The sequence below is a fragment of the Prunus dulcis genome, chromosome 6, assembly GCF_902201215.1.
Source record: "Prunus dulcis chromosome 6, ALMONDv2, whole genome shotgun sequence".
NCBI lineage: Eukaryota > Viridiplantae > Streptophyta > Magnoliopsida > Rosales > Rosaceae > Prunus > Prunus dulcis.
In genome coordinates this window covers 19,993,210-20,009,753 of record NC_047655.1, presented here as the reverse complement: position 1 = coordinate 20,009,753, position 16,544 = coordinate 19,993,210, and the positions used below count along the sequence as shown (strand labels likewise).

The 16,544-nt window shown below is 36.3% G+C and overlaps 1 protein-coding gene and 1 pseudogene across 1 annotated transcript; both read left to right on the top strand.

Moving 5' to 3' along the window:
- Positions 1-2,581: 2,581 nt before the first annotated feature.
- Positions 2,582-11,022, top strand: LOC117630427 (annotated as a pseudogene).
- A 1,080-nt stretch (positions 11,023-12,102) lies between these two features.
- On the top strand, positions 12,103-13,756 carry LOC117633224 (probable mannitol dehydrogenase). The gene is made up of 5 exons (XM_034366946.1): positions 12,103-12,206; positions 12,379-12,492; positions 12,624-13,137; positions 13,284-13,437; positions 13,551-13,756. Exons 1-5 carry the CDS (start codon positions 12,103-12,105, stop codon positions 13,754-13,756), a joined length of 1,092 nt encoding a protein of 363 aa, XP_034222837.1.
- The last annotated feature ends 2,788 nt before the right edge of the window (positions 13,757-16,544 follow it).

Here is a 16,544-nt window from a genome sequence, read left to right as displayed (position 1 = left end):
TATAAAATATCTTTTCTGAAGTCTAATTTCATCACTCTCTCCCCTGGAAACTTCAGGCACTTCCCCAAAACGAAGCCCTGTGATCAAACAGAAATCCTGACGAGTGAACTGAGCAACGTCACACCCTAATAAGAAACTCAGTCCATCCAAGTCTTTCACACCCTGCCCCGCTACTCTACGCAACACAACCCCATGCACAATCTGCCCGCTAAACTGAATCTTATCTATATTCAGAAGATGGCCAAAGCATGATGTCTTGAATTGTTCTAATTGTTGCGCACTCAACTTCGCTCGAATTGCAGCTAGAGATGAATTTGCATGTGAGCAGTTGTTCACCCGTGAAGAATATGCCTCTGCCTCTGGCCATACCAACTCCACGTTGGATCCCATTTCCTCAAATACAATGTGAAATAACGTGAACACATATACTACCACGTATTTGCACAATCACAACTAGTCAACCAGGCACATTACAAATTTTACAAAGTACATGAGCATAGGGATTATTGATCACAGACTTTAACATCATCAACGCAATGTGACACTTTTTGTGCAAATACATGTTAATGCAATGCTTATGTGAATTACAAACAATTTCACCTGTTTTATTTTATGGATCCATACTCGTGTGAGTGCAATCTAGGCAAGTTCTGCACTTCACACACATGACAATTATTGTCATTTCATACACAACACAAACTAAATAAATAAGAAATATAGTGGAAGGAAGCAAAGCAAAGCATCTACTCTGCTATCTGCTTGCTAAGCAATTGTCAGATTTCATCTTTCTTTCTAGCTTTTTCTTCAGTCATCCACAATCGTCATAGATCAACCTTTATTTCAAATGCTTTGCACTTTTATTCATGAGTTTATTATTATCTGTTCTCATTTCTCATAGGCAAATTTAGTAACAAATGAAATAATATTTATTTCACAAAATATATAAATTCTAGCGCCAGAGACGTACTCTGCACTCTGCACTGCTTCAAATGTGGAAGGTTTTGAGCGCCTCCTCCAATTCAACACCATTATCTTATTCATATCATTACTGACATGTTATTGACATGTGATTGACATCTATTTTCATTCGTTTTTTGACATATACCCAAGCAACAATTACCATGCAATTCAAGCACAAAGAAGAGATGCCAAATCCAACAACATTGATGGTACAAATTTGGGAAAACCATCACTCTAACCCTAAACTCAAATTCCATAAATTACTCATCAAATGCTTTGCACTTCTATTCATGAGTTTATTATTATCTTTTCTCATGTTTCTCAGGCAAATTTAGTAACAGAGGAAATCATATTTATTTGAAAAAATATATATATATATATACATATTATAGCGCCAGAGAGATAATCTGCACTATGCACTGCTTCAAATGTGGAAGGTTTTGAGGGCCTCCTCCAATTCAACACCATTATCTTATTCAGATCATTATTGACATGTTATTCACTTGTTATTGACTTGATTTTCATTCTTTTTTTAACATATACCCAAGCAAAAATTAACATGCAACTGAAGCACAATGAAGAGATGCCAAATCTAACAAAATTTATGGTACAAATTGGGGAAAACCATTACTCTAACCCTAAACTCAAATTCCATAAATTACTCACCAAATGCTGGTTATTGCAAGCCGTCTGTGTGGGGTGTTTCTGTTTCTTTGCTCCACAAATGGAACCTACCACTTCCAACGACTACAACTTCTCTCCTTCCCTTTCCACTGCTTCGCCCCTTCACTGATTTGGAATCCACACTTTTCCCCTTCTACTCAAAATAACTACTTTTGCAAGGTCTGGAGAACGTGAGTGGCCAATCGTTGCCTTCAACTGTTGTTAGCCGTTGCCTTCATTGGGTTTCTCAGACCTCTGGGTTTTAGAGAGAGAGAGTTTTTTTAGGACAGACTTCGAACTTGCTTCTTCTGCTTCTTTTTCGGACGTCTTTCCCTCTTCTTCTTCACTTTGGACGTGTTGGATATTCATTTCGGGTTTGGGTTGCCCACCTACCCAATTGTGAAACTTTATCTCAATTATCCCCAGCCCTTGGATTCATCTAATGGTTATAAAGGGAACCCCTTATAACTTACCCCTTATAACTTTCCACTCATTATAGTCAGCCCTAATTGTAGAAGCATCTGGACCTAGTAGCAATTTGCATTAAACTTAAGTGGTTTTTATTTTATTTTAAATACAAGCGCTAGACTATTCTGAATTAAAGTTGAGTGCAAAGGAATAGGTTTACTGCATTCGTCAATTGGCCTAACCCACGTCTACTGAAACTTACAAGCTAACTATAAACCATCTCACCTTGATTTTAACATATTGCACTTGTTATTATTATTTTAACCAAAAAAAAAAAAAAAACTGAAAAATTTGTATCAGAATTTGGCCAATTATTGCCGACGGTTTGGTAAAAGAGTCCATTTTGACCTAATCTTTGTACTAGTTCTTAGCTCAAAAAATAATATGATTTCATTGAAGACGTATCGATATTTCATACTGTAAATATATGCATGTCATCATCTCAAATAAAAAACAACTTGATATCTTCGGAAAATTGGAGCTAGGGACAATGTCTAAAGCAGCAGCTGAAGCAAAACAACCTGTCAATGCCTACGGATGGGCTGCTAGAGATTCCTCAGGAGTTCTCTCCCCCTTTAACTTCAGTAGGAGGTAATAAATTCAACCTCTTCGTTTTTTATATTCCCGGCCTAATGCGATACCTTACTGAGAAGAAATCTGATTTGGGCTCGCGAAAGTTCGTCATACACTCTGGCACGAGTCACAATCGACGTGCCACACCAAGCAAATATGTAACTTGTCACGCTAAGAGTTGTAGCAAGCCTATAAAATGCACCGGCTTTATGGACCCATGCTAATTATCCCGCCAAGCGCCATTTTGACTTGACCATAGCCCTTTACAATACAATGAAATTCGAGCATGAGCACACCAATCGACATGTCATGCGAAGCAAAAAACCTTTTATTTTACACGTAGCCACGCTACAAACTTAAGTGGGCCCAAGCCACGCAAATGCTCGGGGCTTGCTAAGTGGGTTGTGGTATGGATGGTAATGAGTATTCATGAGGCCCATTGATGAGCCAAGAAATGGAAGTTTTGGACTGCTTGGGAGCCCCAAAACTCGAGCTCATTTCTTGAGCCCAAATATGTGGGTAAGCATAAAAGACACAAAAAGGTAGTCCATTACTTTAGAAAATTGGTTCATCACCTTAATAAAAATTGTCCATCACTTTAAGAAGTTGGCACATTCCCTTAGTAGACTAACCCATCACCCTAGGAAGGCCCAAATGACCAAGAAAATAACTGAAAGTCTCCAGCACGTGGCTGGAGACCAAAACCACGACAAAGTCCAAGGGTTGCCCACGTATGTAGACTGCTAGGAGACTCCAACACGTGGCCAAAGCAAACCTCAAGGTAGATCATTCAAAAAAACCAAAGGATATTAGCGCGCAGGTTGTTAGGAGAAAAAGCACCATTTAGACGAACGCCCTTACCCATTTTATTTCTCCCACTAGCTCTTGCCATGAAATATGGGAGGAAAGAAGGTGAGGTAGTAGCCAAAGATAAGAGATAGCCACTGGAACAGCTGCAGGAAGGCTCTAGAGCTCCCAAAAATCTTGTCTCTATGTGTTTGGACTGAGAAGGATTTCACAAAAATGAGGATGAATCGAAGGAGGAGAAGAGAAAGGGAAGAGAAGACTTGGCAGATTGTGGAGGAACCAGCTAGGGTTTCTTGGGATGAAGGAGCTTCCAGCCCCTATAAAAAAGGGCATCTCCTACCTATCATTACACATGTAACATCTCAAATCGACCAACGGATAGGGGGTAATGTGCCTTATATGTTCATGTTCACCTCCATCTAGCACGAGGCCTTTTGGGAGCTCACTGACTTCGGAGTCATGGGAACTCTGAAGTTAAGTGAGTTGGGGCTAGAGCAATCCCAGAATAGGTGACCCACTAGGAAGTTGCCCGTGAGTTCCCAGAAACAAAACCCTGAGGGCAGAGAGGGTGACCTAAAACGTACAATATCGTGCTCTGGCAGAGCCGATCTCAAGATGTGACAATTAACGGGGGTGGATTGTAAAATCCCACATCAACCAACGGAGAGGGGGTGATGTGCCTTATATGTAAATGCCCACCTCCATCTAGCACGAGGCCTTTTGGGAGCTCACTGGCTTCGGAGTCATGAGAACTCCGAAGTTAAGCGAGTTGGGGCTAGAGCAATCCCAGGATGGGTAACCCACTAGGAAGTTGCCCGTGAGTTCCCAGAAACAAAACCGCGAGGATAGAGAAGGTGGCCCAAAACGGACAATATCATTCTCCGGCAAAGTTAATCTCAATATGTGACAATTAAGAGGGGTGAATTGTAACATCCCACATCAACCAACGGAGATGGAGTGATGTGCCTTATATGTAAATGTCCACCTCCATCTAGAACGAGGCCTTTTGGGAGCTCATTGGCTTCGGAGTCATGGGAACTCCGAAGTTAAGCGAGTTGGGGCTAGAGCAATCCCAGGATGGGTGACCCACTAGGAAGTTGCCCATAAGTTCCCAAAAACTAACCGTGAGGGTAGAGAGGGTGGCCCAAAACAGACAATATAGTTCTCCAGCAGAGCCGATCTCGAGATGTGATAATTAAGGGGGGTGGTTTGCAACATCCCACATCAACCAACGGAGAGGGGGTGATGTACCTTATATGTAAATGCCCACCTCCATCTAGCACGAGGCCTTTTAGGAGCTCACTAGCTTCGGAGTCTTGGGAACTCCGAAGTTAAGCGAGTGGGGCTAGAGTAATTTCAAGATGGGTGACCCACTGAGAAGTTGCTCGTGAGTTCCCATAAACAAAACCGTGAGTGCAGAGAGGGTGGCTCAAAGCGGACAATATCGTGCTACGACGGAGCCAATCCCGGGATGTGACAACACACATCCAGAGAGAGCAAGCATCACCTCTCATCCTTGAACTCAGACACAAGGGCAGATCCATCTATTTGCTCTTTACAACAACCCAGGCCCATCCATAGTTGCCGAAAAGAAAAAGCCCCTACAACCTTTTATTATTATTTACTCTTTGAACCCAAAAAAAATTACATTGCAAATTTATTGGAATGATATATCAATCAATACTAAAGATCGTAAATTTATTGAAATGATATATCAATCAATACTAAAGACTTTGTATTATTAAATAAATTTATCACATTTTGTTTGATAACTTTTGCAGGCATGAGATTGTGGGTCAAGTGACAAGCATTGGGCATAATGTCACAAAATTTAGAGTTGGAGATATAGCCGGAGTAGGGTGCATAATAGGTTCGTGTGGCCCATGCGATAACTGTAAACAAGACTTAGAAAATTACTGCCCCAAAATGTTATGGACCTTCAATGGACATCATGAAGATGGGACAAGAGCCTTTGGTGGGTATTCAGATAACATGGTTGTCGAAGAGCGCTATGCAATCCTAATCCCAAATGGTTTTGCATTAGCTGGTACTGCCCCATTGTTGTGTGCCGGGATCACCGCATATAGCCCCCTGAAATATTTTGGACTCTCAAAGCTTGACAGACACTTGGGCGTGGCCGAGTTTGGTGGCGTTGGTCACATGGCTGTGAAGTTTGCCAAAGCTTTTGGAGCGAAGGTCACTGTGATAAGTTCCTCTCCAAGTAAGAAGAAAGAAGCAGTGGAAAGGCTTGGTGCTGATTCTTTTTTGGTCAGTCATAATTAGGAGCAACTAGAGGTAATTATTAAGTATTAACTTTTCATTTTACTGTCATCATCGGGTAATTATAGTCACGTGGTATAAACACAATACAAGTTATAACCACAACTAATTTTTCTAATTATGAAAACGTTGCATTATAGCTTCGTTATCAATACAAGTAAAAACATCTCAAAAAAAGTTCAACAATAACACACACCGATACAAAAGAACTATATATATATATAGTCCCCTTCTTTTGAGAGACACTTTATAAGGTTCCCTACGAAATTTTTTTCAATGATCCAAACCACCTAATCAATCTAATTCTTGGATTTTCATATATTAAATTATGGATTTTAATCTCAAAGACAATGCCTCAATGTAGCAAGGTTGTATGGCGGCCTACCCTCCAGAATACAACAACTTATGACCCTCATATGCATACACTGGCAATGTACTTAAATCGAATAAACAACTCAAATCTTTCTCTTGATAAAAGAAAACAAATTGGAGAAAGGTGCCAATGTTGCTCCAACGTTTTTCTCATACTCTAAAATAAGGCTTTTTATAGTTGGTTGCTTCTCAAAGGCATTAAACCAATTGTAATAAAGAACATTAAAAATTCTGCCCATTTTTCAGAAATTAATAGCTATAAAAATTTTAAGTTAGTTGGCAAAACCAATATAGCAAATGCAAAATAGAAATTGGTCAACCAAAACTGACACAAGTAATTTTTGGACTCAAATATTGAAATGCCAACGGTATGGAAATGATATTAAAAGCAATTATAAGACCACAGCAATAACACGAAATTAAAACCCAATCAAATAGATATTAACACTTATATAATATAATAAATTCATAACTGTATAATTCATATATATAATAAATACATAAAATAATTTCAGTTTTAAATAGATAAACAAACCAAACAATTTGGGAAATTAAATTTAACATAATTAAGTAATAAAATTTCTTTTTGTATTTTGAAATACTCGCAAAAATTCCTAGAAGAAGAACAAAAAATAACAAGCAACAGAGCAAGAAAATTACAGAACACATAAATACAACCAAACTAGAGCCAATCCAATCCTCACTTAGATGCGAAACACATAAATTCTTAAAATTTCAATTTTCAATAATCCCAAACAACTATTTATCAATATTGCAAATTAAGATTTGAAAAAGCTTGTTCAATGGTTGAAATTATAGTTGGTTGTTTGGGATTTGAAAAAGCTAGACGGCAGCATCATCCTCTTTGGTACCACATATCTATTAGAAGAAGAGCTGGAAAAGATATAATTTCTGCTTGATTTTGGTACTATTTTCTTTTTCTACTTTTTATATAAGAAACGGAAACGTTATTGTGAAGCAAATTACAAGAACAAAAATGATCCTATCCTAAGGGGAAGTATCATACTACCAGGAATAACTAGCATGCATCTTGAAAGGAAAGATAATTGATTTTGAAATAATAATAAAAACCCTATAAAAGAAAGAAAGTATGCGTTTCATTTCCTAGTTTTGCAGCCGACGTGATTGAAGACTAGGCTTAATTCTCAAAAGTCAACTCAGCTATATATATTTGTAGCATTTATAACCACGTAATTAAGGTCAATTAATTCCCTAAAAATACCATATATATTTTGAACGTAATTATATATTTATGACTATATATTTTGACTCTCTATATAAATCGCACATCGTCTCAACTTTTTAGCAGAACAAGTGAAGTGAATTCTAGAAAAAAACGATGGCCAAGTTTACAATCCCTTGTTTCGTCCTTATTTTGGTGCTCTTGTCAACCACCGATGGTTTGTTTCAATGATCTTCAATCATATATATTTTATTCTTTTCCTATTAGTTAGGCTTTTCAATTAAGTATTTACAATCTCCTATATATATGGTCAAACAGATGTCCACATGCATGCAAGCTATTAGGGTTTTTTATTATTTCTTTTTCCTTTTTGGTTGATCATATCAGTGCATGAGTGTCGATAGAAAATTCATATTGGATCAATTTTAATTACTATTAATCTAAGAATTTAGGGTTTATTCAAGTGCATAAACCTATGTTTATACTTGTTTTCTCCGTAAATATTTTGTAATATAATTTTATATATTGCACAAGTCCATGTTACTATTTTGTTTTTTTTAAATTTTTGGTTCATGTCGCGCTAAGATTATAATCTTTTTGAAGAATTAATTAATAGTGTTTTTATTTTATTTTTTTTATTTTCAGTTTGGAAGATAGCAACTGTTGAAGGTTCCAAATGTTGTACTGATCATCCTGAACTTGGAAAGTGTGTCCCTGGTGCGGATGACCACCCAAACGGTGGAAAATGCTGGAAATTTTGTACTTCAGGTTGTGAGAAAGGAGGCATCTGCAAACTATTTGGCGACCATCATCATTGCCATTGCTTATGTTGATTTTCTTTCAACCCTATTCCATAATATTATTTAGTTAACATTTTTATCTAAGATCCTTAAGTTGGCTAGGCAGGGGGGCTCCTCCCCCACCCAGCCTGGATCGTCATCTCCCCCCTACCCAGCCTAGATTGTCATCTCTTATTTCAAGCATATGTACCCTTCTTTAGTTGAATAAAATTATCTTGGCTTTTTGGTTATTTTTGTGTGCTCAAGCGTCCCTTCCCGATTCACTTACGTACGCTCATTTCTCTATTTTTTTTTCGGTGTTTGAAATAAACCATCAATTACGATGTGTCGTCTTGGGTTCTTCTCATACACTACAAGAAAACTAAGTAATTAGGTCAGTATTTATGGTGTGGCGTGCATTCAGTGCACGCCGTAAATGAAATTGTTCATATGTTTTTGGCTTATTATCACAAAACGTCCCAAAGGTTTACGAAACTATCAGATTGCATCCTTAATGTTTTTTTTTTGTCATTCGTGGTCCTCAAAGTTAGCATGCATGATCACAAATGGTCCCTGCTGTTAGGTTCCGTCAAAAACTCCGTTAGTTTGCTGACGTGGCATATATGTATATCACAAAACATCCTTAAGGTTCACACACCTATCACAAATGGTCCTTACGAAATTTTTTTAATTTAAAATTCATAAAATTTTTGTTTTCTTTTTAAAATTTTATGAATTATAATTATTTTAAAATATATATTAAATTTTAAATACATGTGACACTATATTATTGTAGATGTGGGCTCCATATATATGCCACATCAACAAACTAATGAAGTTTTTAAAAAATAAATTAAAATTCATAAAATTTAAAAATGAAAAAAAAACTAAAGGTTTAGGGTTCATAAATGGTCCTCAAGATTAAAATCCTTCTATAAATTGTTTTTTCATTTATAAATAATTTTAAAAAGAAAACCAAAATTTTATGAATTTTAAATTTTTTTAAAAAAAATTCGTAAGGACCATTTGTGATAAGTGTGTAAACCTCAGGGATGTTTTGTGATATATATGTATGCCACGATAGCAAACTAACAGAGTTTTTGACAGACCCTAACGTCAGGGACCATTTGTGATTGCACATACTAACCTTGAGGACCATAAGTGACACAAAAAAACATTAAGGATGCAATCTGATAGTTTCGTAAACCTCAGGGATGTTTTGTGATAATAAGCCTATGTTTTTTATGGTGTGCTTTCTACATAGATACCCTGCAACTTTTATATCTTAGACATAAACTCACATATATATTTTTAAACATCTAACTAAAACCCAAACTTGTAAGATATATATGCCCTATAACTTTTTACTTTGTATTTATAAAACAATGGTTATACATGGACATGTATCAAGTGTTGAGAATGATAACGATGATATACCTTGAGTTAAATTAATGAGCAAAACCTAAGTGTTTTGCCACGTGACATGTTTATGATACAATTTGCAGTGAATGTTTATTGATATAAAATATAAACCATTATATAAAACAAAAATCGAACTAGAAAGATCTGACATGTGAAGATAAGAGATGCACTGTAATCGGGATGCCAAGAGTTTATCAGATTGTCCATTAATAGAAGAAAAGTAAGAGAAGACTATAAGGATACAAAAATTTCTCATTTACATGAGACATGACTTTACGAAAATCTTTAATAAAAGATTATGACTGTCCTTTTAAATCCAACAGTTATTACTCTTCATATTATTATTTAAACTAATAATAAAGGTTTGAATCTTATAATAAAATGAATATAAAAATCCAACACTTAAGTCCATTTTCGGAGTTTGAATCTCTCATACACATCATAAGAAGGTAAAGGTTTTGAAAAGTAGGTAGAAAAAACGTCATTGCTGACAGCAACACATCTGTTGCATACACTTCTACATTCTAATCCCGCGAAATTATTGCTATAAATATATACTCATCTCAAATCCAAAACAACTTTTAATCTTCGGTAAATTGGAGCTAGCTTTCACGTCTTTGATCAATCTCTCAACATAGGGCCAATGACTAAAGCAGCATTTGAAGCAAAACCACCTGTCAATGCCTATGGATGGGCTGCTAGAGATTCCTCGGGAGTTCTCTCCCCCTTTCACTTCACTAGGAGGTAACTCAAACTTTTTCTTTTTTCATAATCAACGTACGTAAAACCAATTGTTAATGGATGGAGAGACTCGAAATCTTTTATATTATGATGGGCAATTTGATTTATCGTATTTGCGCTAAAACTAGCTTAATTTTTGACTTAACAAGACGATCGTTGCATGCTTTTGGGTTCAGAGCTAAAAAGCCAATGTGTTCAGTATAATACTAATTTTCATATAATATTTTTAGGCTGCCATGGGAACTATGGATGGTATCATTGACACCGTTAATTTCATCCCCTCACCCTCTCTTGCCTTTGATTGGCTTGCTCAAGACTAGTGGAAAACTAATTTTGGTGGGTGCTCCAATTGAGCCCCCTGAGCTACCAGTCTTTCCTATAATTATGGGTACGTAATTTCCCTTCCCCTATTATTATTATTAATTTTTTTCTGCTTTCTTGTTATTTGGTTATTATTATTATTATTTTTTTCACAAAATAGTGATTTCAAATTTATGTAATTGATATGGGGAGTTTGTTTGTTTGTTTGTTTTTTTTTTTTTTTTGGTGTGTAAAAAAACAGGGAGGAAACTTATTGCGGGTAGTGCAATGGGAGGACTAAAAGAGACACAAGAGATGATAGATTTTGCAGCAAAACACAATATCACAGCAGATGTGGAAGTTGTTCCAATGGATTATGTGAACACTGCCCTTGACCGACTTGACAAGGGTGACGTTAAGTATCGTTTTGTCATTGATGAAGCATCTCCTTAAATTCAAAGTGGAAAAATGTCTCCATTCTGCTGTAATTTTTTTTATGTTTGACTTTGTGATGTTATTTAATTATTTAATTATTATTTTTAATTAATGTGGTTAGAAAGTAATAAATCAATCAATTCTAATGTAATAAAATAATATTTTAATTTGAGATATCGGGTGGAATGTAAAACTTTATTATATTTCAAATTACAACATAAGCCATCAAATTCAAATTTAATGTTTGATATTTGACATCTCCTTTGGAGATTCTCTTAAAGATGCTCGCATATATAATTGTTGGATCAATTTTCACCAAGATTGAGAGAGTTATATATGCCTATAAATAAAAAATCTTTAAAAATTGATGTTATAACATATGTGTGTATATATATAAATAATCCCCTTTAGAAATAAGATCAAATCCAACAATTTTTTTTTTTTTTATCAAACAGAAATTTCATTAGATAAACTTCAATAATACAATCAAATACATCAACATAACATCTACACCACCGATTCCAAGAGGCCAACAAACTAAGAGCATCTCCAAAGTAGATATTAAATTCAACGTTACACTTTTAGCAGATAGAAAAAATAAATAAGACTCGCTCTAACCGATCTTCTCCTAAACTGATCTCCTCTCCCGATTTAATCCTCCCTCTGTGGATGCCTCTATCTTCATAAGGTAATCAAATATGTTCCAAGAGGCAAGACTCATCCAATTAAGAATTGTGGTTTTTCTTCTCCCCTTATATAATTTTGTCTTGGTGGCTCCGTTGATTTGGTCAACGCATGTTCTTTGGCTTGAGGATGGGGTAAAAACTTTTAAAATGGTTTGAAAAGTAGGAGGAGAAAATTCATACATGGCCGGCAAGTCGATCGCACTACGTCATTGCTGATTCTCACAGTTTCAAATATGCATATAATATAATATTTCCGCCAACTGGTGCATTACTTTCTTTCTTGGAGCTTACCCAACCATATGCTATACATCTCTTCGTAAAACCCCAACCAAGACACCACAACAATCTGCCTCATTTCAATTCTCTCAAGCTACATACACAGATCATACACAATATTGATTAAGGTACAATAATGTCTCAAGAAATATCAGGGGCCGAAGAACAAGCAGTGAAAGCCTACGGATGGGCAGCTAGAGATTCCTCTGGTGTTCTTTCTCCTTTCCATTTCACCAGGAGGTATTTGAGTTACTTGTTCTTCCCTTTCCACACCATTTCTCTAAATCTTACGTGACAATTTTTTGTTCATTTAAATATCGGTTTACTCTAGACCTCATTTTGAATTATTAATGCTTAAGATATAGGCTTCACCAAACTTGTGTGGTTTTTTTATTTTTTGGGGTACTTGCAGAGGCAATGGTGATAATGATATCAGCATGAAGATACTTTATTGTGGAATTTGCCACTCAGACCTTCACCTCGCTAAGGACGAAGTGGGAATGACCATATATCCCATTGTCCCAGGGTACATTATTTAATTTATTGGTTCAACTAAGCTTAGTACATGGAATTTAATCTCAAATGTCACCCTATAAATAATGAGAAGGCATGAAAATAACTCGGAAAATAATATGCATTTTCATCAAAATTTTGCAGACACGAGATTGTAGGAGAAGTGACAAAGGTGGGGCGCAATGTCACAAAATTCAAAGTAGGAGACATAGCCGGAGTTGGGTGCATGGTGGGTTCATGTCGCTCATGCGACAACTGTACACAGGACCTGGAAAACTACTGCCCCAAAATGGTGTGGACCTACAACAAACACCACGAAGACGGATCAAGAACCTTCGGTGGATACTCCGACAAGATAGTAGTCAATGAGCACTTCGTCGTTCAAATCCCCAAAAACCTTCCACTACAAGGTACTGCCCCAATGCTGTGTGCTGGGATCACAGTTTACAGCCCTATGAGATACTTTGGACTGATGGAGCCTGGAAAGCATTTGGGTGTGGTGGGGCTTGGTGGCCTTGGCCATATGGCCGTGAAGTTTGCCAAAGCTGTTGGAGCAAAAGTTACTGTGATAAGTACCTCCCCCAATAAGAAGAAGGAAGCTGTGGAACAACTTGGTGTTGATGAATTTCTGATTAGTCACGACCAAGAGCAATTACAGGTACATTAGCTAGCAATAATTCTCGTTTTGAGTAACGCCTACATGCACTAATTTCTTCCAAAAAATTATATTTATTCTTTGTACTTTTTTTGGGTCTAAATTTATTCTCTGTACTTGCATATCAATATTGCACTATATGGAATTAGGCTGCCATGGGTACAATGGATGGTATCATCGATACAGTTTCAGCCGCTCACCCTCTCTTGCATTTGGTTGGCCTGTTGAAGACCAATGGAAAACTAATTCTGGTTGGTGCTCCAATCCAGCCTCCTGAGCTACCAGTTTTCCCTTTAATCTTGGGTAAGTTCATTTTATTTTCGGCCTAGTTTTGCTCAGTACTTTTTTTTTTTCAGCGTAATCTAAACTCTATCTCTAAGACCAAAATAAACTAAATTCTGTGATTTAATTACTAGGGAGGAAGCTTGTTGCTGGCAGTGCAATTGGGGGAATGAAAGAGACCCAAGAAATGATAGACTTTGCAGCAAAGCACGATATCACAGCAGATGTTGAAGTTATTCCAATGGATTATGTGAACACTGCCCTTGAACGAGTTGCCAAGGCTGATGTTAAGTACCGCTTTGTCATTGATGTGGCAAACACCATAAAATGTCCATATTAATATGAAAATAACTTCCTAGCCAACATGCCTTGTTTAGCAATAAGATGAATTGCTAAGGATCATCATCGCGCACATGGGATGTTTGGCCTTATTAATTCCATAGAGACGAAGAATATATTTTAAGATGCACAAGGGAGTGCTTAATTTTTTGTCGTGTGTATCTTATTCTTGAAATAAAGTCGATGTTTATGAAATTTTTGGGCTATTAATTTCTAGGCAAACTTTGTTACTCATTCTTTGATATGAGAGCTCCATATAAATTTCTCTAGTCGTCTTAAATTTTTCAGGTGAATGTTAACTTCTAGTCTTTACTATCATCAATACCTGATTGTTACCTCAAGAGTTGGTGGTGTAAAAGTTCAGAAATTTGTTTAAGATGAAAATAACATTCGTAATTCATGACAAAAACAATACAAGCTGCAATCACAATTAATTTTTCTAATTCTGAACCAATTGAGATATAAATTTCACTGAAAAGCTCTATTAATTAGTTTTCAAATGCATATATATATATATATATATATCATTACTACAAAAATTGAAGTAGACGACGAGAATTCTCATCGTCTAGAAGGTTTTCAAACCGTCATGAAATCGACCGCCATCTTTTGATACATAAAACAACGACGGCAAATAACCGACGTCGTTAAGACATTCAACATCATACCAAAATAATAACCAACGTCTAATTAATATATAAATAGCATAAAAAGAAAACTTCGACAACATTATACGACGATTTTTAAAAAACAGAGACGTCTAAAGAATGTTACATATCAAGAACTACATAAACACCGACATAAAAAAAGTTATCCATGTCTCTATTTGAAGGAATACCCTCGTGTATAACGTAGAAACCGTCGTGGTTAACATATACTACGTTCACTAAATAAAATAAACAATTGATGTCTAAAATATATAAAAACGCAAAAAAATGAAAACTTCGACAAACTTAGACGACGCTTACAGAAAAGAATAGACGTCTAAAGTATATTACATGTCAAAAATCATACCGTAACCGACGTAAAATGTATTAACCACGTCGCTAGGGAGGAAAAAAAATCATCTTTTTAAATATATTCCACGTCCGTTTCTTGCGAGAACCGACGTTTAAATGGTAAAAAAAGCCCATTGGACAAAGTTAGCGAACGTTTTTTTTTTTTTTTAAACACTGACATCTTAAAGATTTAACATGACACACCTTTTATTGAAAAACGATGTAACAACTCCTAACCACGACTCCTGTGGTAAGACATTAAAAATTATTTTGACGGCGTGAACAGGAAAAGAAACGCCGTGGATTAGTGCTTGAACGATGGTTAATATAAAACAACGATCATGGTTAAGTTCTTCACTACGTCCCAAGCATCCAATTTGTCGACGTTGTTATGTCACTTACCATGTCGGTTTTTGTGTAGGTCTTGACGTGGTTGGCCTCTTAAAAGTCGCTTTTATAACCCTCTTTGACGTGTGTATTCTCTGAGACGTCAATTGCTTTAGCCTAACCGACGTGCAGAAGAGTGTCACGACAGTTAATGAAACTGAGATGCCTTTATTTCCAACTTTAGACGACGGTAATTATTAATCGGTGGAAGTAGTGTTTTTCAAAATTCGTCAGTTGGAGCACTATTCCGTTGTGGTATCCTTAAATCTACGACGTGCATTATTTTCATGACCGTCGTTTTTGGTAATATTTATTAACCTGTGTAATTTAATTTTAATTAACCAACATGTTTTCTTTTTCAAATGGCGGTTTTTATTTCTTTACGGACTTTTGTAGTGTCATTCCACGTTATTTATAAAAATACGACGTTGGTTATGTTTTAGACGTGTGTTTTTGTGTTTTTTTTAACTGAACTGTTGTATTGTACACCTTTAACCCAGTATTTTTAATTTGTTTGCCCAAAGCTTGCATAATGAAAATGTTATCATAATTAAAATGATATATAGAGCTATTAATTAATGTCATATAATTAACTGCATAACTAATATCTACACACTCATCTTTAATATTTTCACTCCTAAACTCACCCATTAGGTCATCAAATGTGTCAACATTTGGTATCCCTCTAGTAAATGGCTAACACTCAATTCTAATATCACCTAGCACATCATCACCAATAACATCACACTACTACATTTTACTCTTTGCGCGACGAATAACAAAACGTCGCGCAAAGTCTCATTTTGTCGCACTAACTTCAGCGCGACAAACAATTCGTCGCGCATATTCCGTCGCGCGAAGATCGTGAAGAAAGCCTTTGCGCGACCAGGTACAACCATTCGTCGCCCAAAACTGTGCGACGGGTAAACCATCGTTGCACCAACGGTATGGAGACGAAACAACTGTTCGTCGCATAAAATTTGCGCGACGATCAATTATTCGGCGCACATATCTTTGCGCGACGACTGGAATCGCGCGACGAAAAAAAATTCGTCGCGCAAAACGTGTTCCGGAGACGTAGATGTTCGCCGCAGAACCATTCGCGCTATGAGAAAGCTTTCGTCGCTCATATATTTGCGCGACGAAAACCTCTGTCGTCGAGCCAGAGAAGATGCGCGACGAAACGATTCGTCGCGCCAAACGTGTTTGCGAGACGTATGTATTCGTCGCGCAAGAATTAAAAGTAATAAAAAAGTTGATTTTTTTTTTTTGTTACATGCGGGTTTGCGCGACGAAATATTTGCCGTCGCGCAAACATAATATTACAATTTTTTTTTAATATTTTTAATATTTTTTATTTTAAATATTTTTTATTTTAAATAAAATTGGTTTTTTTTTATTGAT

What these genes read in the sequence shown, in the direction of transcription:
- LOC117633224 (XM_034366946.1), top strand. Translation starts at nt 12,103, where the DNA reads ATGTCTCAAGAAATATCAGGGGCCGAAGAACAAGCAGTGAAAGCCTAC. An exon ending in ATATATCCCATTGTCCCAGG is followed by an intron (nt 12,493 to 12,623) that starts GTACATTATTTA and finishes AAAATTTTGCAG; the next exon opens with ACACGAGATTGTAGGAGAAG. An exon ending in AGTTTTCCCTTTAATCTTGG is followed by an intron (nt 13,438 to 13,550) that starts GTAAGTTCATTT and finishes TTTAATTACTAG; the next exon opens with GGAGGAAGCTTGTTGCTGGC.